Source organism: Tachysurus vachellii, chromosome 15, assembly GCF_030014155.1.
Source record: "Tachysurus vachellii isolate PV-2020 chromosome 15, HZAU_Pvac_v1, whole genome shotgun sequence".
Taxonomy (NCBI): Eukaryota; Metazoa; Chordata; class Actinopteri; order Siluriformes; family Bagridae; genus Tachysurus; species Tachysurus vachellii.
The window spans coordinates 21902408-21928219 of record NC_083474.1 but is presented as its reverse complement, the minus strand read 5'-3'; the positions used below and the strand labels follow the sequence as shown (position 1 = coordinate 21928219).

Below are 25812 nucleotides of genomic sequence, written 5' to 3'. Positions count from 1 at the left end.
AACAGAAACAGGATTTAATAACCAAAAAAGAACACGAAACAGGACACAGACAAAACCAGACATGAAGACAAGAGGATTCCGCGCTGCACAATGCAATGCGGCTCAACTAAATAATACAAATAATCAATAAACATGAGGGACAGGTGTGCAGAGGCGGGGCGGAAAAGACAAGGGCGGGGCAGACACGTGAACATGAAACATAAACAAAAGGCACATGGCCAAAGTCCAGGCAGAGTCCTGACAAGAAGTGGATCTGGGATTCCAAAAACTACTGCGTACAAGATTTTTCTTCTCCACAATAGAGAATCCAGTGGAGGATAATGAAGTGGAACATCTATTCTACCCTGGTTCGATAGCTTCTACATGTTATTCTTCCATGTCTTGCAGAGGATATAGGATACAGTTCCTAAGACTCATGGTTTTAATTATAAGCTCAATTATGCAGTAATAGAAGAGATGAGGAGGTTGGCTGCAGGCTTTGACTTTGATAAAGACCTCATTGAATTCCTGGTACCCCAGAAGAATATATATCTCTGACATCATTTAGTTTTCTTTTTAAAATGGTTTACCTTTTCAGCATTGTGGAAAATGCTCTTTTCCATAGTGACTTACATTTCATCTCATTTTTATTCAACTGAGCTATTGAGGGTTAAGGGCCTTGCTCAAGGGCTCAGCAGTGGAAACCTGGTAGACCAGGAATTTGAACTCACAACCTTCCAATCAGGGGTCCAATTCCTTAATCATTAAGCTACCACATTAGTATAATAACGTGTATTACTCCAGTGTGGGAGTGTGAGGGCCGTCTCTGGAGGCCAACTGGGCTCTATTTGAGAAGTGGGCTCATAATCTATTCCGAAAGCACAAGCAGACCTTTCTTAATTGAAAGGTCACCATATAGAATGGAGCACCAGGTTACTAATAATTAGTTTCTCGACTTGCCTTAACTGTTTGTCTCAATAAAATAATAAAATATTATTACAACTGAGGGGACACGGTGGCTTAGTGGTTAGCACGTTCGCCTCACACCTCCAGGGTTGAGGGTTCGATTCCCACCTCCACCTTGTGTGTGTGGAGTTTGCATGTTCTCCCCGTGCCTCGGGGGTTTCCTCCCGGTACTCCGGTTTCCTCCCCTGGTCCAAAGACATGCATGGTAGGTTGTTTGGCATCTCTGGAAAATTGCCCGTAGTGTGTGATTGTGTGAGTGAATGAGAGTGTGTGTGTGCTCTGCGATGGGTTGGCACTCCGTCCAGGGTGTATCCTGCCTTGATGCCCGATGACGCCTGAGATAGGCACAGGCTCCCCGTGGCCCGAGGTAGTTCGCATAAGCGGTAGAAAATGAATGAGTGAGAGTGATTCCTAAACAGTGATGTGCTGTCAGTAACATTATGTTCATAAACATTCCAGTGATGAAGTTAATACACGATCAAATATTTAACATGTGCATATGAAGTTATAGAAAAAGTTATGAAGGTATAGAATACATTTCATTTAAATTGATTAAAACACACTTTTCTTAAAAGCCTGAACTTAAATTGAAGTATTTACTAGGCCTTTAAACAAAATACATTTTTTTTTGTTTTACACACACACATATTTACACTCATATTTGATTCCTCAGACACATAGGGCAAATTACTGAACACAACAATGTATATTTTATAACAAAAGCAATAGTTGTTCATTGTATTTTGAATATTTGAAACATTTATTTTGGAGTGGTTCATTTTATTATGCCTTCTGGAAAGCAAAAAAACAACTACAAAGACTTGTGTACTCTTGTTCAGGCAAATATGGACTTTACATTTCCTAAGTTCCAAATTGTATACAACCGGATATTCAGGAAAGTACTGATAACGTGTTTGGTGCAGAGGTCTCAGAAACTCATGTAGCAAATAGGACACAACAGGCCTTACAGGGTTAAAGCCTGAACTCGTTTTTAAAACCACACCCATTCACTCTGTCATGTTCTAACGCATAGAAGCAGGAAGCTCATTTCAGACAAAACTCTCCAACTGTTCGGTCGGATGAATATTATGGCTAAAGAGGTAGAGAAACAGAAGACTGACCTCCAAGCTGCTTCTCCTGTTCTTTGTTACGCCCGACCTGGAGAAGTGGAGTGTGATACCTGCATCGGGAGAAAACGCAAAGCTGCTATTTCCTGTCTGGTTTGTTTGGCTTCCTATTGTGAAGATCATGTTCAACCTCATTATCGGTCTCCTGCTTTTAAGAAGCACAAGTTAGTCAAAACTGGGGCAGAGTTCCAGAAGAATCTCTGCCTTGAACATGACAAACCGGTGGAGATCTACTGTCGTACTGACCAAAGCCTCATCTGTTACTTGTGTATGATGGATAAACACAAAGGCCATGATGCAGTTTCAGCTAAAGCAGAAAGAACTGAAAAGGAGGTGAGAACTGGATATCATTATTGTTTTTACCCGTTTATTGTCATACACTGTGAAATGAAAAATGTTAAATAGTTGTTGGTAAGAAGTGTTAATCTGGTTATACATATTCCTCATTTGGGTGACACTAGAGGGTGTGATTACAAATTATTATAAACACATGGGAGTGCGACTGTAGGTAATGTTCTTTCTACAGTCAGATACAGTCAATATAGAATTAAGTTGAGTTATGGAGCTCCAGAGCAACTCAGAAATTAGCTCATGATCTGAGTTTATTATGGAATCACACCAGCTCCTCCGTGCTGAAGCCTTCAAATGTTCAATGACGGACATACATCATATGTAGAGTGTTATTTTGTTTATTGATTAAGAGGTTGTTCTCCACAAAGTCCTCATGTGGGCAGCAACTTCTCTTCAAATATCCTAAATCTTCATGCAGCAGAATCTGACTGGAGCTAGTACATCTGAAACATTTGAACTTTTGAAACAGTTTGTTTAGTTGTGTTCATTTCTAATACATTAAAATAAATGTATTTAGATTTAGTTAATATTAAAAAGATAAAAGCCACAGATGACACTACATGTACCTGTCTGAGAATGTGTGTGTTTTAATGTATGCTTATATTATATTATAATTAGTTGCATAATGAATGGTGTTTTATTTGGTCTCAGAATGAGTTAAAGGAGGAGCAGATGAAATCTCAGCAGAGGATCCAGGAGAAAGAGAAGAAGGTGCAGGAGCTGAAACAGACTGTGCAGTCTATTCAGGTATAGAGGAAACTGGGATATTCACATAAACACACACATTATAGAGTCACTGTGAAAGAAAGAGTTGATCTTTAAATTGATCTGTGTGTGTGTGCGCGCGCATGTGTGTGTGTCCTTACAGAGGCGTTCACAGGCAGCAGTAGATGACAGTGAGAGGATCTTTACTGAACTGATCAGCTCCATGGAGAAAAAGCGCTCGGAGGTGAAGGATCTGATCAGAGCTCAGGAGAAAGCTGAAGTGAATCTTGCTAAACGACTCCTGAATCCACTGGAGCAGGAGATTGCTGATCTTAAGAGGAGAATCACTGAGATGGAGCAGCTTTCACGCACACATGATGATATCCATTTCCTCCAGGTAACACTCACTGTCTGATCTACAGAGGGCGCTGTTCCTCACAAAGTGTATCTTTGTTCTGATTCAGTCTGAGATTCATTCGTTCCTCTCGTCCACTTTTCTCCTTCTCTATGATGTGTTTCCTCTCTGTAGAGTTTCCCGTCTCTCTGTGTTTCTCCTGGATGTGACGACTCACTCAGCTTCACTGTCAATCAACATCTCTCATTTGATGGAGTGAGGAAATCTCTCTCAGATCTGAAAAAACGAGTCGAACAAATCTGTGAGGAGGAATTCAACAAAATACAACCACAAGGTGAACAAGCAAACATTGTTTCTGTATCACAGTAAAAAGAGCCATAAAATTCATCAAACAGAAATAAGAAGTAAGCAGGAACAAGATTTACTACACAAAATCAACAGAACTTAATCAAAATCGAATTAAACATGATGCCTCAGATTTAAAACTGGAACTATGCCCCATTGAGATGAGACACTGAAACCAATGAGGAATCAAATTTTTCATTTATTTCATGTTTTTATCCATTCATTCATCTTCTACCGCTTATCCGAACTACCTCGGGTCACGGGGAGCCTGTGCCTATCTCAGGCGTCATTGGGCATCAAGGCAGGATTCACCCTGGACGGAGTGCCAACCCATCACAGGGCACACACACACACACTCATTCACACACTAGGGACAATTTTCCAGCGATGCCAATCAACCTACCATGCATGTCTTTGGACCGGGGGAGGAAACCGGAGTACCCGGAGGAAACCCCCGAGGCACGGGGAGAACATGCAAACTCCACACACACAAGGTGGAGGCGGGAATCGAACCCCGACCCTGGAGGTGTGAGGCGAACGTGCTAACCACTAAGCCACCGTGCCCCCTTCATGTTTTTATTTTCCACATAATTATTTTGTCTCCATTTTTTCTCTACAGCTGCAGTAGAAGAAAAGAGTTCAACCTCAGGACCAAAGATCAACGAACGCAATCTGCAATGTAGGTGTACAGCACACAATGTTTAGTCTAAATATGATCATTTATATTTTATGATTATTCCTGATTACTGATGTTGGGTAATATTTATTTACTTTAAGATGTGAAAAAAAGAGTTGAGGAAGTCTTATTGCCGAAAATCCGTCAACAAGGTAAACAACCAAACACTTGTTTTGTATCATAACAGAAATAAGAAGGACTTTTCCTTTTTGTTTGCTCACCTGCGTTTGCTCGCTCTTGCTTAGTTTTTGCCTTTGCTTATTTTTATTTCTGATTTGGTTATCGTGGGGTTTAGTTTTTCTCTTCTGTGAACTCTACATCCTATGATGCTGCTATTAAAGCTGTGACTCGACTCTCTGTTTAACGGTGCTTATTCCAGTCCTTCTTCGGTACATAGTGATTGGAACCAGGTTAGTATGTCACGTGACTTACGTTTCATCACGTAGAGTAAAACTGTTTAAACACACTAGGTTACGAGCGGATTCAGATCTTTGTATTTATGTTATTAGGCAGCGTAGTTAGTGGCTTTCTACGCTGAAGATGTTCTTCTTCTGTTTTCTTTTGCTTAGCTTAGTATTTGTATTGGGGTTTAGTTAATGTGTTTGTTTTATTGAGTTCTTTTCTTTAGCACCGCTGTTGTCCCTCACTTTGTTATCGTTATCCTTTGTGTTTGTATATAATTGTTATATTGAATTATTTTTACTAAAAGGCAAGCCAGACTCAGCTTCTGTCTCTGACTGTTTTTCTGAACGCACACACCACACTTCATCAATAAAGGAAAGGTTTTTTTTGACTGCCGTTTAATAAGTAGATTTTCACGCGTTACGTCTTCATATCCTCTAGACGCATAGTGGGATGTAACGGTGACATTATTAACATATCTGTCTGAATCAAGTGACTAATTTTTGTTTCCACATTATTTTCCAGTCTCAATTTTGTCTCTGTGTCTCCACAGCTGCAGCAGTTCAGTCGAGTTTACCTTCAGAACCAGAGAAGATTTTAGATACAACACATACACACTTATTATAAATCCTGTGATTAACATCTAACCTGTGGACATTTTATTACTGTATATTTCTGTTATCTGACTCTGGATCCAAACACAATACATCCTGAACTCATTCTGTCTGAGAAGAACAGAGTGATGACACGGAGTGAGACACAACAGCGATACTCTGATCACCCAGAGAGATTTGACTTCTGTACTCAGGTGTTGTGTAAGGAGAGTGTGTGTGGACGCTGTTACTGGGAGGTGGAGTGGAGCGGTTATATGCTTGTATCAGTCTCATATAAAGTGATCAACAGGAAAGTATCTCAGTTTGGATTTAGCAGTCAGTCCTGGAGTCTGCGGTGTTCTTCTTCCTCTATTTTTTTCTGTCACAACAACATTCAGACTGAGCTCTGAGGTCCATCATCCTCCAGAATAGGAGTGTATGTGGATCACAGTGCAGGAACTCTGTCCTTCTACAGCGTCTCTGACACTCCACAGAGTCCACACCACATTCACTCAGCCTCTATACGCTGGGCTCTGTATATGGAGTTATGATTTACCCGTGTCTTTGTGTGATCCAAAATAATATGTTTCAGTGTCATTGTTATGTTCAGAAAGTGTCAAATTTATGTTAGAATTAAGTATAACTTAATTATAATTAGGGTTAGGGTAGAACAAAGAAATGTTATTAAACTGACTCCTTTTACAAGATTTATTACACGGATATGGAAAATGTGAAATGTTTACAAAAAATGTTTGCTTTTTATGCATTTCTTCAGAACTAATAAAACTCTCAAACTGCTGCATCTTTTAATACTTCAAACAAAAAAAAATGGAAAATCTACATAAACGTCCTTTCAGAATGAGAGTTTTTTTTGCATTGAATGTAGCAGAATTCAGTTCAGGATGAACAATAGATCAAAAGATAAACAGAAAAAATGGAACCTTAAATTGGTCAACTATAGGCCAATATCAAACCTCTCCTTCATCTCCAAGATCCTAGAAAAGGTTGTAGCAGAGCAGTTATACTCATAGCTACATAGGAATAACATTCATAAAATGTATCAGTAAGATTTAGGCTTCATCATAGCACAGAGACAGTGCTGGTTAAAATGGTAAATGACCTGTTACTGGCCTCTGATCGGGGCTGTGTATCCTTACTCATGTTACTTGATCTTAAGACAGCTTTTGATACCATTGACCATACTATTTTACTTGATAGGATAGAAATTCTTGATGGTGTTAAAGGGATAGCCCTCTCCTTGCTCAGGTCTTATTTGACTGATCGTTATCAGTTTGTAGATTTAAATGGTGACTTCTCTAAATATACTAAGGTTATATTCGGTGTTCCACAGGGTTCTGTTTTAGGCCCATTGCTTTACTCCCTATATATGCTACCCATTTGTGCAATTGTTAATAAATATGGTATAAGCTTCCACTGTTATGATGATGATATGCAGCTCTATGTTTCAGCTAAGTCAGATGAGACACACCAGCTTAATAAGATTGACAAATGTGTAAATGACAGAAATGCTTTTTCTAGTATTACAGGCAGTCAGAAATAAGTTTCCTGATTAACAGAGGAACTCGAGATGGTCTTTCTATTTCATCATGTATAGCACTAAAAGACCTTGGTGATTATTGACTTCAGTCTCTCTGTCACGGTCAGCGCACGGCCTGAACGCCAGCGCAGAGAAGCATCTCCGGAGTACTAAAACTCTCTTCCGGACTACACTCCCCAGCATCCATCACCTACACTGATTACACCGCCACCTGTTCCTCATTTCCTCTCTCTACTTAAACTGCACTTGAACTCCACACCGGTGTGAAGTCTCGATTTGTTCCGAAAGTCATTCTGACTTCATTTCTGATTTTCTGATCTCGACTCTGTTTCTGATTTTTGACTTTCTGATTGTTTGCTGCCTGTCCCGGCCTTCAGCCTGTTTCTCGTTTCCGATCTCTGCCTTCTCTTTGACATGACATTGGTATTTGACTCTGTCTGTCTGACTTCGTGTTGTTGTCTCAATAAATGCTGCATATGGATCCCCAGCCTTATGACGGACATAGATAATACAAAGAGAAGAAGAAATAGGGAAAGAAAAGAGAAACGTAAGGTGAATAAATAAAGAAAGATTGATGTAAAAATACAAAAGGTTGAAGAATTGGTTGAAGAGTTGAAAGATTTGAATATGTGTGTTTAGAAGAAGACACCGAGGGATCAGTCGCTGTACCTAGACAGCTGGAAGAAGATTCCAAAAGAAAAGAAGACTATAATGCATTATGTGTTACGATGTCTTAATTTTCAGAATGTTCAAGAAAATTCTGAAATGCTTTTCTTTTTCTTATAATCATGTATTCTCATGTAATAGAGTTGGTTAGATTAATATTGTTTATTTTACTGTAAACTTTCTTGTAGTGAATGCTTATGAATTACCACCAGGGAGCATCTGCACACAAAGTGTTTCAAGGCTTGCTGTTGAAATGAAGCTTTCTTTGTATCTGTGGGGAGTAACCTACACGTGTAGAGTTTTATAGCTTGCTGTCGAATTCCACGGCGAGAGAAAGCTTCAGTCATATATAATCATAGCATGACAAGTTACAGGAAGTTAACTGCAACCATATGACCATATATAGACATTAGCAGTGCACACAGAAGTCGACGGCGAGATATGTTTGGGAAACCGAGAAGTGTTTATGAAATAATATGGTAGCCTCTAGAAGGCACGCAGCCAACCAAACTTGACAGCCAGATTCAACTGGCCACCGTAAAAAAGTATAAAAGCCCGCCTTGAATCACATTGGTTGGCATTCTATTGTAGACAGCCTTAGTGCATGTTATACTTTAGGTGCATCATGGAACAAACGCAAGTTTACACTTGGAGAGTGTTTCTTGGTTTGTTATAATCTTTGCATCTTAATACCTTTTACTTATTCTAGTACTGTTTGATTATGTGAAGGAAGATTTTATTTGTAACCTTTTCTTTTTATTTTACATATATTACACACCTATCTGTATTACACTACTTTTAATAAAAACAAGGCCTCCCGTTGTGAGGATCCTGAAAAGGCAAAAAGGTATAAGTCTGCCTCCTTCACTTAAAGATTCAAACAATAGATTAAGTAGAAGACCTTGGAGAGGAGCCTTTTTTAGAAGACCGAAGGGACTTCGAAGGACCCTGCGTTCAAGGTAAGACCAACTTTGATAGTTGATCTTGTGTTTCCAACACGACTCCGTGCCAATTAGGACACATTCCTTAGCGGGGGCGCGCAGGGTTTCCTGCGGAATCCGAAAACACGTGTCGCTAAGGGACAAGTACGTCAGTATAATTACATCATCACCCAAGAGCTCGCAGCGGTGTTGCAGAGCCTGCAAGGAGCTACGGAGCGCCAAGCCCCCCCACCACCGGCAATGGCCCCTCCCGCGGCCACATACCTGTACACCGCTCCTGCAGCCACCAGCCCCAGACTAGCCTTTCTGGAGAGGTTTAACGGGGATCCCGGAAGGTGCAGGGGTTTTCTTATGCAGTGTTCGCTCTTCATGGCGCAGCAGCCGGCGTTGTACCCGACCGAGGATAGCTGTGTCGCTTTCGTCTGCTCGCTACTCACCGGCAAGGCGCTAGACTGGGCCACCGCAGTGTGGAGAGAGAATGCCTTCCCCTCCTTTGACAGCTTCCTCGCACAATTTCGCACGGTCTTCGACCACTCCGCTACGGGGGAGAGCGCGGAGGAGCGCTTGTTGGCCATCTCTCAGGGCGATCATACTGCGGCCGAATACGTGCTGGCTTTCCACACCCTCGCCGCGGAAACAGGCTGGGAGGAGCGACCCCTGAGATTACTCTCAGGGCTTAAACCCGGATCTTCAAGCCGAACTCGCCTGCCGAGATGAGGCGAGGAGCCTGGCCGCTTTTGTGGATCTCTCCATCCAGCTGGACAACTCAATGCGCTACCGCCACAACCCTGCGCGCACGGCCGCGCGCACAGCACGTCCTGAGATCCCAGAACCCATGCAAATTGATTTTACGGACCTCACGCCCGAAAAACGAGCGCGCCGCTTCCGCCAACGGCTCTGCCTCTACTGCGTGGAACCCGGACACCGACTGTCCACCTGCCCGACTAGACCACCTGCTAGGTGGGAGAACCCGGTGAGTCTTGATTCCATTATCCCTCAGTCACAGAACTGCGCCCAGTTTAGCGTTCAGCTTGAGGTTCGAGGAATGAGAATTAAACTCTCCGCTCTTATCGACTCGGGCGCAGCAGGGAATTTTATGTCTTGGAAATTCGCTCAAGCCTATAACGTTCCAGTAATCCCATGTGCTTCCCCCTTAGCAGTGGAGGCGATTGGAGATTGGACGGCCGCTTGGCGATGGACGCATCACCCGTCTCACCAGGGACCTCAATCTACAAGTGTGGGACCATCATCTTGAGCACATCGCCTTTCACATCATCCACTCTCCCAGACATGCCCTCATCCTCGGATTACCATGGCTCAGGCTCCATAACCCGGTCATCTCGTGGCCCGAACTGCTGATCTCAAGCTGGAGCGAGGCGTGTACACCACTGACCTATGGAGTGACCTCTCCAACTCAACTCCACGAACACCACGCCTTCCACCTCCGATATCCCCGAACTCCCAACCGAGTACCAGGACCTCACAGAGGCGTTCAGCAAGACCAAGGCCACTGAACTACCTCCACATTGCCCCTGCGACTGTGCCGTCGAACTCCTGCCAGGAGCAACACCACCTAGAGGGAGAATATTTCCCCTCTCACAGCCGGAGTCAGCAGCCATGAATGAATACATCAAGGAGGAGCTGAAGAAGGGGTTCATTCTGCCCTCCATATCCCTGGCAGCTTCAGGGTTTTTCTTTGTTAAGAAGAAGGATGGGGGCCTCCGGCCATGCATCGACTACCGAGCTCTAAACGACATCACAGTAAAATTTCGGTACCCCCATCCACTCGTCCCATCAGCCCTGGAACAACTCCGCCGCACGCGGTATTTCACCAAACTAGACCTCCGCTGCGCCTATAATCTTATCCGCATCAGAGAAGGGGACGAGTGGAAGACCGCCTTCTCGACCCAATCGGGCCATTATGAATACTTAGTCATGCCGTTCGGCCTTTCTAACAGTCCGTCAGTTTTCCAGTCCTTCATCAATGACGTATTTTCGACATGCTAGACCGCTGGGTGATCGTCTATATCAACGACATCCTCATTTCTTCCGAGAACCTGAAGGAGCACATCCAACATGTGAGGGCAGTGTTGCAACGACTGATGCAGCATCGTTTATACGCCAAGGCGTATAAACGTTTTCCCGCTTCTATGGTCTGCTCAAGGACATAGTTTCTGACGGGGTCCCCAGTTCACCTCACGGGTCTGGAAGGCCTTCTTCACGCGGCTGAACGTCAATATCAGCCTAACCTCAGGATACCACCCACAGTCCAATGGACAGACCAAACATTTAAATCAGGAGATCATCCACTTTCTCCGCTCGTATTGCCAACACGACCAAAACGAATGGAGCTAATACCTGATGTGGGCGGAGTATGCCCAAAACTCCCTGATCAAAACCGTCACTGGCCTGACACCCTTTCAATGCGTCCTAGGTTACCAACCAACCTCCCTAGGTCCGACACACCCACTGATCTGCCGGCCATCGACGATTGGTTTCGCCGAAGCGAGGAGACCTGGGGCGCGGCACATCAGCAACTGCAGAGGGCCATCCGGCGACAGAAGATCCAGGCTGACAGGCACCGCAGGGAACACCCCGAGTATCAACCTGGCCAGTGGGTTTGGCTCTCGACCTGTGATATTCGGCTCCGCCTACCCAGCCGTAAACTAAGCCCCAGGTAGGTGGGGCCGATTCTCAGACAGATCAACCCGGTCTCGTACCGTCTCGCACTTCCACCAAATTATCGCATCTCACCTACCTTCATGCCTCACTGCTGAACCCCGCCAATGAGCCGAGAAAAAGCCCTGAAAGCACCATTGATCAATCCGAACCGCAGCCACTGCTAATCGACGGTGAGGAGGCGTATCAAGTCCGTGAACTACTAGACTCCAGACACCGTGGGGGTCGCCTGGAGTACCTGGTTGATTGGGAGGAATACGGTCTGGACATATTGGACCCCTCGCTCTCTGCTGACTTCCACCAGCAGCATCCTGACAAGCCGGCTCCCCGTTCTTGTGGATGACCCCGGCGTCGCCAACACCCTCGCGTCGGGAGCCCCTCGTGGGGGGGGCTCTGTCACCGTCAGCACACCGCCTGAACGCCGGTGCAGAGAAGCGTCTCCGGAGTACTAAAACTCTCTTCTACACTCCCCAGCATCCATCACCTACACTGATTACACCGCCACCTGTTCCTCATTTCCTCTCTCTACTTAAACTGCACTTGAACTCTGCACTGGTGCGAAGTCTCGATTTGCTCTGAGTGTTTCTGTATTTTCTGATTTTCTGATCTCGACTCTGTTTCTGATTTTCGACTTTCTGATTGTTTGCTGCCTGTCCCGACCTTCTGCCTGTTTCTCGTTTCCGATCTCTGCCTTCCCTCTGACATTGGTATTTGCCTGCTCTGACTCTGTCTGTCTGACTTTGTGTTCTTGTCTCAATAAACGCTGCTTATGGATCCCCAGCCTTATGACACCTCCTTACACTCTCATTTGAAGCTCATTTGTTTAGTGTAGATTTTTATGAAAAGCGTTTCTAAGGTAAAGGAGTTTTATGTCCCAGGAGGCCTTAATGTTTGTGTTACCTTCTGGCTGTCATAGCTAGTCTTGCCAGAGTCCCTGTCTGCACTTTGAATGATCACAATATTATAATATACATAAAATATCTCTCTCTCTCTCTATCTCTCTCCCTCTCTCTGCGCATGCGAGTGTGGCGTGTAGAGTGCGTGAGAGTGGTTGGTGTCTTGCCAATTTTTCGGCACTAAGTGCAATTTTTTTCCAGTTAAACACCTACTCCCTATTATTTTCTCCCTCTAGCCTTGAGGCTGAGATTCCTATGCCTGGATCTCCTCACTCAGACATTTCTGTTATTTAACTTAATCCTACTTCTCCTATTCCTGGCTGTTCTTACACTCTCATTGACTAGGCCCTTTCTGTCAGGCTAGGCTGGAAGGAGGACTCAAATGATACAGGATGGTTATGCAGGGTAGGCAAAATCACAGAGTAATGAACAGTCCATAATCTGGTACACAGGCAGGTATGGTAATACAGGGCAGGCAAAAACACAGAGTAATGAACAGACCATAATCTGGTACACAGCCAGGCAGGGTAATACAGGGCAGGCAAAAACACAGAGTAATCAACAGTCCATTATCCGGAACACAGACAGTCAGTACAATTCAGAGCAAGAAAAAACAGAAACCAGAATACCAGGCAGGACAGAAACAGCAACAAGGCGAGATGATATCACTGGTGCACTAGGAAAACTGTTTAGACCATATGGCAAGGAACCATGTGGAAGCAGTGCCTTTATATAGTGACTGAAATCTAAAATGGCCACCGATCCTGAAGTGAGTGACAGTGTAAATACTTGAATATAATAACACTTGAACTCTAATAAAACATATCTAATTTTATTCAATTTTACTTTGATTCTCAGTTTTCCTCCACAGTCCTCCAAGTCTCTATGAGTTAAACACCTGATGTCTTTTAGAAGAGTGTTTTTTATGTTTCTTTATGTAGAAGAACTAAATGCTGTTTTTAAATTCAATGTTGATGGGTTTGACTACAGTATCTTTGTTCCTACTGATGCTGGTATTAAATGTTTTAAATGTGGTAAAATAGGGCATCTCTGCTTTATAATGAGTGGGATTCACATGGTGAGTTTGAATATTAATGGAGCAAAAGACTACAGCAAGGGAGTTAACTTATATGAACATTTAAAGCCAAAGCATAATGATGTCGTTATGCTACAGGAAACCCACTGCAATGTCAGTAATGCTGCTGAACGGGTGAAGGAGTGGGATGGGTTGGTAATTTTAAGTCATAACACAACACTACATAGTGGAGTCGCCTTGCTGTTTGCTTACAACTGCATTACTTGTTCTTATTCAGTTGAAGATAGTTTAGATGGGAGGCTTTTAAAAGTGAAAGCTTTTTATGAGAATGAGGTTTTAGTTTTTAATCTGTGTGTAGGCTCGTAGTGCAGTGTAGAGTTCTGCAGTGTAGAGTTTTAGACTAACTGCCTAATGTGTGAGCTGACTGCAACAATGATGATATTTTAATTTTAGGTGGAGAATTAGGTGGACTAAACAACCGATATTTCAGATTGGAAACATGCAGGACATCATGTGGCTTCCCATAAGTGTCTGTGGGAGATGATGGAGGCAAACTAGGTTCCCTTTCGAGGGAACTCGACACTGCGTCAGTGCTGACACTATGGGAATGCTTCTGTGAGGAAGTTGTGTCTGAAGCTCTGTGTGCACACACGCCATTTTAATGGCTCGGGAAGGACACATGAGTGATTACGCGCCAGGAAGTCTATATAAGAGCATCTGCGTCACACTACTCCAGCTTCTTTGTCTTCAGGAAGCGCTCTGTGTATGTGTGTCAATTGTTTGTCCTGTCTAAAAAGGGAGAGAAACAATATGTTGCAATCTAAGCATTTTAAGAGATGCGTGCATCCGTGCCCCTGCTTTATCACGGGGGATGACAAGCACTCTCTTTGCGTGGTTTGTTTGGGAGAGGAGCATGCGCGGTCGGCTCTCGAGGGAGCTGGCTGCGTGCATTGTGACGGATTCCCTCGGCGTATTCTCCGATCCCGCCTAGCTGAGTTAGCGGAAACGGAGCAAGAGAGGGGTTTTCTCTTTCCCTCTCCCCTAACTCCATTCGCTCGGTTTTGGTTTCGGGAGCTCGCGCTGCGATTTCTCCCGACCCGGAAGTGAGCATGCCGCTTTCCGCGTCGAGCTCTGTGGAGCTCGATGTGGGGGTGGAGGAGCTTCCCCCCCTCCGAACAGCCAACAAAATCAGCTCCTCGAGGTGGTGACGTGCGCTGTGCTTAGATTAAAATTAGATTGGCCGGGGGAGGAAGATATTGTCGTTCGTTCTAAGCTAGACGACCACTTTCTGAGTTCAGGCCACAGGCCACCTTCACGCAGACGGCTGCCATTTTTCACAGCCCTCCATGCTGAGGTGTCGGGGTCGTGGAAAAGTAAATTTTCAGCGCATGTTTTTTCCCCGGCCATGTCTGACTTTTCGGCCATTATAGGGCTTGAAAGCCATGGGTATGGGGCAATGCCTAGGATTGAAGAGACGCTTGCGGGCTATCTCTCACCTACATCAACCGCATGGAGGAAGCCTGTTCTTCCATCCAAGCCATGTAGGACCATTTCAGCCCTTGTGGGTAAGGCCCCCTCTACTGCCTGCCCCACCGCCTCCGGCATTTCGGGGAGCAGTAGGGTCTGTGCCCGCTCCTCTTCCTTGCACGGAGCTCCATGAGTTGGCACCTGTCAGTTTCAGGGCACTCGGGAGGTCTGCACGAGGTTGACACCACTATCAGACAGCCAGGCAGCGTGAAAACTTCTGCCAGGTGTGTCTCAGTGGGTCCTGGATACCGTAGGAAAAGGCTACAGCATCCGGTTCTCCTCCCGTCCTCCGCGCTTCCAAGGTGTGCTGCCCACGATTGTTGGCAGGCACCAGGCGGTGTTCCTCCAAGAGGAACGTCTCTCACTCCTGAGGAAAGGGGCCTTAGAGCTTTTTCCCCTCCCAGAGCGGGACTCCGGCTTCTACAGCCGATATTTTGTTGTCCCCAATAAGGACGGGGGGCTGTGTCCAATTTTGGACCTCCGGGCTCTGAACTATACTCTGAAGACGTACAAGTTCGGGATGCTCACGCTCAAGGTTATCGTGTCCCAGATCAGGTCCAAAGACTGATTGGTGACGATCGACCTTGTGGACGCTTATTTTCACATAGGTGTCCTGTCAGAGCACAGGAAGTTCCTCAGGCTCACTTTTAGGGGGCAAAGTGTACCAGTATTGTGTTGTATATTGTTCCTTTTTGCCTAGCCCTTTTCACCACGCACGTTAACAAGGTGCATGGACGCTGCCCGGGCACTGTTTTGTCTCCGGGGCATCCGTGTACTGAATTACCTGGATGACTGGCTCATTCTGGCCCAGTCGAAGGCTATGGTGGCCAGTCATCGAGATGCTGTGCTTGCCCATATGAGATCTCTAGGCCTCAGGTTGGACCCAGATAAGTGAGTGCTTTCTCCTTTTTAGAGAACCACCTTTCTGGGGCTAGTTTGGGACTCCCTCACGATGCGGGCACATCTGTCACCCACTTGGGTGGCTTCCATATTGCCAGCGGTGAAAGCTATTTGGCTAGGCCAAGGCCTCTCTGTCGCCGAGGTGCAGAGGGTGGCCTCATGTTGGAAGCAGCCAACGTTATCCATTTGGGTCTGCTTCACATGAGGCCACTCTAGTTCTGGCTCAGGGGTGCGGGCTTTCATCCTCGCACGCTGTGGGCTTCATACCATTCTTATGTGGTAAGACCCCAGTTTCTGGCCTTGGGTCCCACTCTAGGGGTGTGTCACCATCGCAGGACTCTTTCGATGGACGCCTCGCTTTCGGGCTGGGGAGCGGCCTAGGATGGCCGTCCTGCCCAGGGTCTATGGGAGGGCCCTTATCTCTCATGGCACATAAACTGCCTGGAGATGAGGGCTGTGTTTCTAAAACTTCTTTCCACACCTCAGGGGCTGCCATATCTTAGTACGGACAGACAGCACTGCGGTGGTTCCCCATATCAATCATCAGGGTGGTCTGCATTTGTGCCCCCATTTCAGGTTGGCACAGCAGATTCTGCTCTGAGCAGAGACCAGGTTCCTTTCGCTGAGAGCAATTTTCATCCCAGGGCATGTAAAGAATGTCCTAGAAAAAAAAAGAATGTTTTAGAGAATGTTCAGAGAATGGACTACCAGCATACAGAGACTGGTCCTGCAGTGGATGGACTCTTTCTCCAACTGAACATCGCTTCCGGTCTTGACGGGTGTAAAGGTCTCCTTGTCGGAACTTAGAGCCCGTCTCCAAGTCGGCACATATCAGGGTGAATTATACTGATATGCTTTATAATGCTTTTATGCTATATAATTGTTACTTAAACTTAATTTACTGATAGCACTAACATTAATACGAATTAAAACAATGGGAAAGCTCCCCAGACCTGGATGAGAATGAGCAAACGTCTTTATTGTGGTCAATCAGCTAACAATTCTCTAAGAGAAATTGCCAATTTGAAAGTAACAAAAGAAATCCCAAAAACCCAAAAAGAAAAAAGCATCTTCATGAAGAGCATCGGCATGCAAAAAACAAAAACCCTCCGGACGGACCTGCAGAGTTACAGGATTTTTTTTACGCATACACATTTGGCCCCAAAAATTCTCCTCTATATATACGCTTCCACGCGCCTCCTTATCGGTCCCCCCCCTCACAGACCGGTTTTCATATCACCTTTTCATTATGTCATCTTATTTACCGGAATCATCTCATATGTTTTTGTAACGTCCTGTTCCTTGCAGTCCCCTTGTTTTTCCTTCACCTTTTGCCCATATGCCCATTTATGGATTTTCCTCCCCTTAGTTCCCCGGGACCCAGGCCCGGGAGCCCAGGCCTGTGACCCTGGGTCTTCTTCATTCGCCATAACAATTATGTCTAAACAACAATTTTTGTTATTAAAAAGTGTGCTCAAAAAAGAGCTTCACTCCCTGGTCAAAGTTACATTTGCCTCTCAGTTTTTTTCCGTGCCAGACGTCCTGAAGATTTAATCCTTCATTCAACTACAATGGGTAAGTTTCTCCTTTGCTATTTTCTACTACACATGATTTTTAATAATTATAAGTCACTCTATGAGTCTGATTTATGTCAAAAGTTATTATGTTAAAAGAAAGCTCTTATCTAAATTATTTCTCATACAAGAAAGCTCTTATCTATTTGTCATCTTATATTGTCACTATTGCTAAACTCCTGCTAAACTCTTACTGCTATACTGTTGTCATTATTATTAAGCTATTGCTACTATAATGTTACTTGTGTACAAAAACAATGGAGTTCTTTGCTGACTCCTCTAATCTGTTAACTGCTTGAATTTTGATATGATCTCATACTATGATCTCATGCTATGATCTCAGCCTGTCCTTGCTCAGGCTGGGCTTGTTTACACTTATCTCAAGCTCCCGTTCCTCTATCTCCTCTAACTCCTCTTATCTCCCTTCAGATCCCTCGCGTCAGCCAGCTAGTCGCCCTATCAGGTCCACACCTCCCCATCCTCGTCCGTCTCCCTACCCAAGGCCAATGGCCGCTGATGTCATGGAAAGCTATCGCCGCTTCCAGCTACTTCATATTACCCATGAGCCCATTACGTGTCTGGAACAGCTCTGTTCTCCTGACCTCCCCGAGCATCCTCATCTGCTGTTCCATATTGTGAGAGGGCCTCTTACTAGCACGTCCTCGACTCAAACCCCTCTGCCTAACCTCGTGGATCAGAGAACCCAAACTGATGGCTGTCCTCATGTTGAGCTTTGCAACCCTGAGCTCGGGACTCCCGCTTCTCCTCCTCCTCCAGTGCCTCATGCCTATATCCGTCCTCTCAGTCCTGCCTTGGCATCTCCTCCCTCTGATTCCGGCCCTGGAACCCCAGACTATTCCCCTACTTCGCCCTCCGATTACTGAGAATGTTTATAATAACCAATAAACCTATAACCATTCCCTCTGACTCCAATGTGGTTCTTATATATATATATATCTCATATATATATATATATTATCTTCAATTAATCATTACACCACGTCTTAATAATAATAATAATTATATATATATATATGTAATAATAATAATTATAATAATATTATAATGTAATGTGTATTCTCCTAAGGTTCAAGGATTTTTTCACAACATCCTCCTGGAGTACTAGGGCAGGGGATCAGTATCATTGGTTTTAATAATGATTCTAAACCAGAGGGGAAAGCACTGTACAAACCATTGTTCACCAAAAAAGCTGGCAACCTTCAATAAAGTATTTTAGATGGTAGTATCTCCATTTGAAACCCTGACATGGCTACTCAGACCACATCGCTGTTATGCTAATTCCAGCATACAGACCACTCGTCAGATGCTCTAAACCGGTTCCGAAGCAGGTGAAAACCTGGCCAGCACGAGCCACTTCTGCTCTTCAGGACTGCTTTGAGTGCACTGATTGGAACATCTTCAGGGAGGTTGCAACCAACGGCGACTCCATCTATTTGGAGAAGTACATGGGATCAGTGACCAGCTACATCGCAAGTGCATTGATGATGCCCTCCTCCCAGGTACTCTGTCTATCCACGGCCAACGTGAGGAGAACACTATGCAGAGTTAACCCATGGAAGGCTGCTGGACCAGACAACAATCCTGGCAGGGTGCTCAGGGAATGCGAAACAGCTAGCAGATGTCTTTACTGACATCTTCAACATTTCTCTGAGCAGTGCTGTTGTTCCTATGTGCCTCAAGACAACCACCATTGTCCCCATCCCAAAGAAATTTACAGTGTCCTACCTCAATGACTATCGTCCTGTTGCACTCGTTTCCATCTTTACGAAATGCTTTGAGAATCTCGTCATGAGGCACATTAAGACCCAGTTACCACCCTCACTGGACCCCCTACAGTTCGCGTATCATCTTCGCGTACTACACAAAATCAACAGAACTTAATCAAAATCGAATTAAACATGATGCCTTAGATTTAAACCTGGAACTATGCCCCATTGAGATGAGACACTGAAACCAGTGAGGAATCAAATATTTCGTTTATTTCATGCATTTATTCATTCATTCATTCATTCATGCATCTTCTACCGCTTATCCGAACTACCTCGGGTCACGGGGAGCCTGTGCCTATCTCAGGCGTCATCGGGCATCAAGGCAGCATACACCCTGGACGGAGTGCCAACCCATCACAGGGCACACACACACACTTCATGCATTTATTTTACACATAATTATTTTGTCTCCATTTTGTCTCTACAGCTGCAGTAGTAGAGAAGATTTTACCCTCAGGACTAAAGATCAACGAACGCAATCTGCAATGTAGGTGTACAGCACACAATGTTTAGTCTAAATATGATCAATTATATTTTATGATCATTCCTGATTACTGATGTTGGGTAATATTTATTTACTTTAAGATGTGAAAAAAGAGTTGAGGAAGTCTTATTGCCGAAAATCCATCCACAAGGTAAACAACCAAACACTTGTTTTGTATCATAACAGAAATAAGAAGGGCTTTTCCTTTTTGTTTGCTCACCTGTGTTTGCTTGCTCTTGCTTATTTTTTGCCTTTGATTATTTTTAATGTTTAACGGTGCTTATTCCAGTCCTTCTCCGATACATAGTGATTGGGACCAGTTTAGTATGTCACGTGACTTACGTTTCATCACGTAGAGTAAAACTGTTTAAACACACTAGGTTACGAGCGGATTCAGATCTTTGTATTTATGTTATTAGGCAGCGTAGTTAGTGGCTTTCTACGCTGAAGATGTTCTTTTTCTGTTTTCTTTTGCTTAGCTTAGTATTTGTATTGGGGGTTAGTTAATGTGTTTGTTTTATTGAGTTCTTCTCTTTAGCACCACTCTTGTCCTTCACTTTGTTATCGTTCTCCTTTGTGTTTGTATATAATTGGTAAAATAGATAGTCGCTTCCTGTTTTTCTGAACGCACACACCACAATTCATCAACAGAGGAAAGGTTTTTTTGACCGCATTTTAATACCGTAATTTCCGGACTATTGAGTGCACCTGAATATAAGCCTCACCCACCGAACTTTAAAAAAATTATTATTTTGAACATAAATAAGCCGCACACATCTATAAGCCGCAGGTGCCTACGGGTACATTAAAACAAATTAACTTTACATAGGCTTTAACGAAAGACGAAAGACGGTTTGTAACAAAAATAAATAGGCTTAACGAAACACGGCTTGTACCAAAAAATAAAAAAATTAGCAGTAAACAGTAGCCTACCAAGAAAGGCATTGCTCACTATCTTCGTTAATATTAGAGATGAGCCGGATACTCGGCTGAAACGAGTATCCGGTACTGATAAAGCACTTCTGCCGAGTACGAGTATTATACGAGTAATACGAGTCAATATCTGTGCTCGGATTGAATGAAAATCATCATTGGGTAGCTGATTGTGTCAGCGTTCTGTGATAGGCTAGTCACAGCGCCCCTCCCCTACAATGATAGGCTAGTCACAGCGCCCCTCCCCTACAGTGATAGGCTAGTCACAGCGCCCTTCCCCTACAGTGATAGGCTAGTCACAGCGCCCCTCCCCTACAGTGATAGGCTAGTCACAGCGCCCCTCCCCTACACACATACAGATGTATTGTGTTGCTGTGTCTCGCTCTGCTCACTCACAGTCACACACACAACAGCTCTCTGTCTCTCCCTCAGTCACTCGGGTTCGCGGGTCTTTTCCGTTAACGTTTAGGGTTTCTTCAGCTTTTTACTTCGGGTTGTAACGTTAATAATACGTACTTACTAACAGTAGAGTTCTGGTAAATGTGGGTTCGTTCAGACGTGGTGCTTGCTTGGTAGAATGCGACTCGCATTGTGTCTCTGCCTGTCGGAGATTTTTTTCTTTTTTAAACCTTCAGCTGTCTCTAACCAGTAACCAGACACTGAGTGTCTGACACGTTTTTGCTGTATTTCATAAAAACATAAAGGTAGTAAGCTAGAGTTATAAATATTACAAATTAATGGGTTAGGCCCCACCCACTCCGAGTACGGATACAGATACAGATAATTCATATGGTTAACAGATACGGATACAGATACAGATAATGCTGTAATCGCTCATCCCTAGTTAATATAGGATCAGCTTTCCAGCGCTGGAGAGAACTGAAGGAGCAGGAAGGAGCATATTCACAGATTTGGAGTTTCCCGAGTCTATAACTCCTGAGCTAAACGCTGTTACTACACAAATAACACGTAGTAATGTAGAGAGGCAGCTACAACCGCTAGACTAATGAAAACTTCATGCCACCAAAAAACTGAGCACGTCACAGAATGTGTTTTTTTGAAAAAAAAAAAAGAAAAATCCATATATTAGCCGCAAGGTTAATTAAATTAAAGCTTATTGTTTAAGCCGCAAGGTTCAAAGTGTGGGGAAAAAGTTGCGGCTTATAGTCCAGAAAATACGGTAAGTAAATTTTCATGTGTTACATCTTCATATCTTCTAGACGCATAGTGGGACGTAACAGTGACATTATTAACATATCTGTCTGAATCAAGTGACTAATTTTTGTTTCCACTTCATTTTCCAGTCTCAATTTTGTCTCTGTGTCTCCACAGCTGCAGCAGTTCAGTCGAGTTTACCTTCAGAACGAGATAGCAGAGAAGATTTTCTGCAGTGTAGGTTTAACACACACACACACACACACACACACACACACACACACACACACACATTATTATAAATCTTGTGATTTACATCTAACTTTTATCTAACCTCTAACATTGTATTACTGTAGATTTCTGTTATCTGACTCTGGATCCAAACACAGTACATCCTCAACTCATTCTGTCTGAGAAGAACAGAATGGTGACACGGAGTGAGACACAACAGCGATACTCTGATCATCCAGAGAGATTTGACTCCTGGCCTCAGGTGTTGTGTAAGGAGAGTGTGTGTGGACGCTGTTACTGGGAGGTGGAGTGGAGCGGTGATGTGTTAATATCAGTGTCATATAAAAAGATCAGCAGGAAAGGACAGGGTAAAGAATCTCAGTTTGGATTCAGCAGTCAGTCCTGGAGTCTGCGGTGTAATTCTTCCTCTGTTTTTTTCTGGCACAACAACCGTAAGACCGTGCTCCAAGGTCCATCATCCTCCAGAATAGGAGTGTATGTGAATCCCAGGGCAGGAACTCTGTCCTTCTACAGTGTCTCAGACACCATGAGGCTCCTGCACAGAGTCCACACCACATTCACTCACCCTCTATACGCTGGATTCTGTATATGGAGTTATGATTTACCCGTGTCTTTGTGTGATCCAAAATAATATGTTTCAGTGTCAGTATGTGCAGAAACTGTAACATTTATATTAAAATTAAGTTTTACTTAATTATATTTAGGGTTAGGGTTCTATTCACAAACAAATGACATATATAATCTTTTATCACAGAATGTAGGATGTTTGGAGAACAAATAAATGCTATTAAATGGTTAATTTAAACAGATATTACCAATGACTTCTGAACCCCTTCTATGTTGAATTGGCTATGCACCTAAATCATTTAATCTAGCAGTTATCAAACCTTTAATAAAAAAACAGACCTGGACCCAAGCCAGCTGTTCAACTATAGGTCAATATCAAACCTTCGCTTTACCTCCAATATCCTTGAGTTAAGGTTGTGTTTAGTGACTTCAGTCACTCACTTGAAGCTCATGTAGATAATATAACTTCATCAATCCTGTTGCCCTAACCATTGTTGGAATCTCGTCCCCTGGTGTGCACTCTGCTGGGGATTGATCTGCATGGACAGCACATGACTCATGGAATTGCTGTGGTTGGGGCCACCTGGAGATTGTCACACAACTTTTGAACTAATGTTGTGCCAGTCAGCTTTGTGCTCGGGTCTTCATCAGCAATCATTTGAACACTTTGGCAGGAAGGAATTAGTGTTGGGTCTGTGGTGAACTTGGAAATTGTGCTGACCCATTACGTCCTCATAAGCTCTTGGTTGCTTAATTCCACTCAATTTCAAACTGTTGTAGAAAGGACATTATTTACATTGACATTATTTACTGTCCATTATAACCAAAATTAGTATAAGGTTCTCTTCTGAGTCTTGTTCCTCTCAAGGTTTCTTCCTCTTATCATCTCATGGAGTTTTTTCCTTGCCACCGTTGCCTCCGGCTTCATCGTTAGGGATAGATGTTAAATATAAATAATAACTTCATTTTAAACTTTAAACAATAAAATTGTGATTCTATTTCTATACTTATGTAAAGCTACTTTGAGAAAATGTGAATTGTTAAAAGTGCTATAATAATAAATTCTATTATTTATAGATAGATAGATAGATAGATAGATAGATAGATAGATAGATAGATAGATAGATAGATAGATAGATGGATCGATGGATACCCCCAAACATCTGCAAACAGTTCATTCTTTTTTTAATGAAATAAAAATATGATCTAAAGATGAGTAGATGCTGATAATAAACTGTACTAAGTCACTCCTTAGTTTGTATGTTTTCACTCTGGCACACCTGAGAGATGTTGTACAGTCTAATGACCAGTTCCTAAGTCTTGCAATGGAGCATGACAGAGGCAGGAATCTGCCAGGCAGGTGAATATGCTGTGAAGAGGGTGGTTGGTGTTTATCAAGTGTTCTTCTTTCTGTAACTGTCACCAGTGAGTCCAGCTTTGTATCAACCACTGAGCCTGCCCTCCTCACCAGTCTGTCCAGTTGTGCCGCATCTCTCTTTCTGCAGCTTCCTCTTCAGCACACTACAGCATAGTAAAGGACACTGGTGACCACAGATTAGTAAAAGATGTGAAGCAGCTTTTTGCAGATGTCAAAGGATGCAAGCATCCTACGGAAGTATAGATGGCTCTGTCATTTCCAGAGGAGAATATCCATGTTCTTGGTACAGTCCAGCTGATCATCTCAGATACAGATGTGGCCTATAAAATGCCCGTCTCGGAGAGAAGAATGCCCCTAGGACTTCCGGCATTCTGCAGCAGTCTATCAAAGGGGGGTCAAATGTTCGGTGCAGGAAATACAAAACCTGTAGAGGGCAGTCGTGTTTCATGTAAGCTGTATGTAGGCTAGGCTTCATGTAGGCTGACTGCAACCTGCACGGTGCAGATTGATTGACACATGAGATCTATGTAAGGCTCGAGTGATAAGCTTTTGAATGGCTCTCGCGGAACTTTGATGTCATAGATTGATTTGTCTGCGCAGTGCTGCATGCAGCTGTCCAACTGTCGATGCTTGATTACAACTATTCACCTGTTCACGAACCGGCTTCTACTATGTCCAACACATCACTGCAATGTCCCTCAGCAATGTCATCGTTTTGTTTGAGCGACTAAGAAGGTATTAAGTTTTCCTCTTTTTTAAAATGCTGTAAATATCTTTTTTAACTTGTATGATACAACGTTGAAACAAATGGTGAATGGTAAATGGTGGGCGCTGCACACCTTCTGACTGGTAAACTACGCCTTAAATTTAAATTTCAATAGCCATCCTTCACCTCAACACATCGATACAAATGCACACATACCTCTCCCCATAGAAACTGTGTCTGTTCCCTGAGCAGTGAGATTAAAAAGTAATTATGTAAGACGTTCTTGAAATAATCTTACTGTAATTAGACCAGAAAAATGCCAAAGAAACAAACAAAAACAGTTCCTAAAATTTGGGCTTCTGAACATTAGATCACTTACACCCAAAGCACTTATCGTAAATGAAATAATCTCAGACAATAGCCTTACTGCATTATGCCTCACCGAAACCTGGATTAAACCAAATGACTACATCGGTCTAAATGAGTCTACACCATCAGGTTATATCTAGAAAGCACGAGCCTCGACAGACTGGTCGTGGAGGTGGTGTCGCCACTATCTTTAACGATTGCCTTACTGTTACCCAGAGAACACAGTATAGATTTAAATCTTTTGAAGTGCTTGTCCTTAATGTTACACTATCGCACACGCACACGAAACAAAAATCCCTGATGTCTCTTGCGCTAGCGACCGTGTATAGACCACCAGGGCCCTACACCGATTTTCTTAGAGAATTCACATATTTTCTTTCTGACCTACTGGTTAGCTTTGATAAAGCATTAATTGTAGGAGATTTTAACATTCATGTTGACGACACAAATGATGCGCTAGGACTCACATTCATGGACTTACTAAACTCACTTGGGCTCAAACAAAACGTCACTAGAGCAACTCACCGTCGTAATCATACACTAGATTTAATAATATCACACAGAATAGATGTCACTGATATAGATATCATTCCTCAAAGTGATGATATCACAGACCATTATCTCATAATGTACACACTACCTGTAGAACAGGCTAACTGCGTTTCACCACGTTATCGTCTCGGTAGAACTATTATTCCGACCACTAAAGACAGATTCACAAATAACCTGCCTGATCTGTCTGGACTTCTTACTGCACCCTTAAACACAGACGACCTAGATGAAATTACTAACAGCATAGGCGCTATATTCACTAGCACACTAGACACTGTTGCCCCAATCAGATTACAGAAGGTTAGAGATAAAACGCTTGCACCATGGTATAATAGTCATACTCACACCCT

General features: G+C 43.5%; 1 protein-coding gene across 1 annotated transcript in view; it reads left to right on the top strand.

Annotated features, from left to right (window-relative positions):
* LOC132857782 (uncharacterized) overlaps positions 1-23383 on the top strand; it is a 28405-nt gene extending 5022 nt beyond the window's left edge. Inside the window, exons 6-25 of the mRNA XM_060887818.1 lie at positions 446-510; positions 1962-2405; positions 3075-3170; positions 3292-3525; positions 3658-3817; positions 4448-4507; positions 4606-4656; positions 5460-5512; positions 8740-9304; positions 9360-9637; positions 9822-9998; positions 10141-10621; positions 10672-10792; positions 11099-11341; positions 11648-11788; positions 15130-15337; positions 17706-17739; positions 19494-19553; positions 21816-21875; positions 21986-23383. Of these exons, the coding sequence (XP_060743801.1) occupies positions 446-510; positions 1962-2405; positions 3075-3170; positions 3292-3525; positions 3658-3817; positions 4448-4507; positions 4606-4656; positions 5460-5512; positions 8740-9304; positions 9360-9637; positions 9822-9998; positions 10141-10621; positions 10672-10792; positions 11099-11341; positions 11648-11788; positions 15130-15337; positions 17706-17739; positions 19494-19553; positions 21816-21875; positions 21986-22521 (4067 nt within the window). The 3' untranslated portion in view covers positions 22522-23383. The remainder of the gene's footprint in view (positions 1-445; positions 511-1961; positions 2406-3074; positions 3171-3291; positions 3526-3657; positions 3818-4447; positions 4508-4605; positions 4657-5459; positions 5513-8739; positions 9305-9359; positions 9638-9821; positions 9999-10140; positions 10622-10671; positions 10793-11098; positions 11342-11647; positions 11789-15129; positions 15338-17705; positions 17740-19493; positions 19554-21815; positions 21876-21985) is intronic.
* The last annotated feature ends 2429 nt before the right edge of the window (positions 23384-25812 follow it).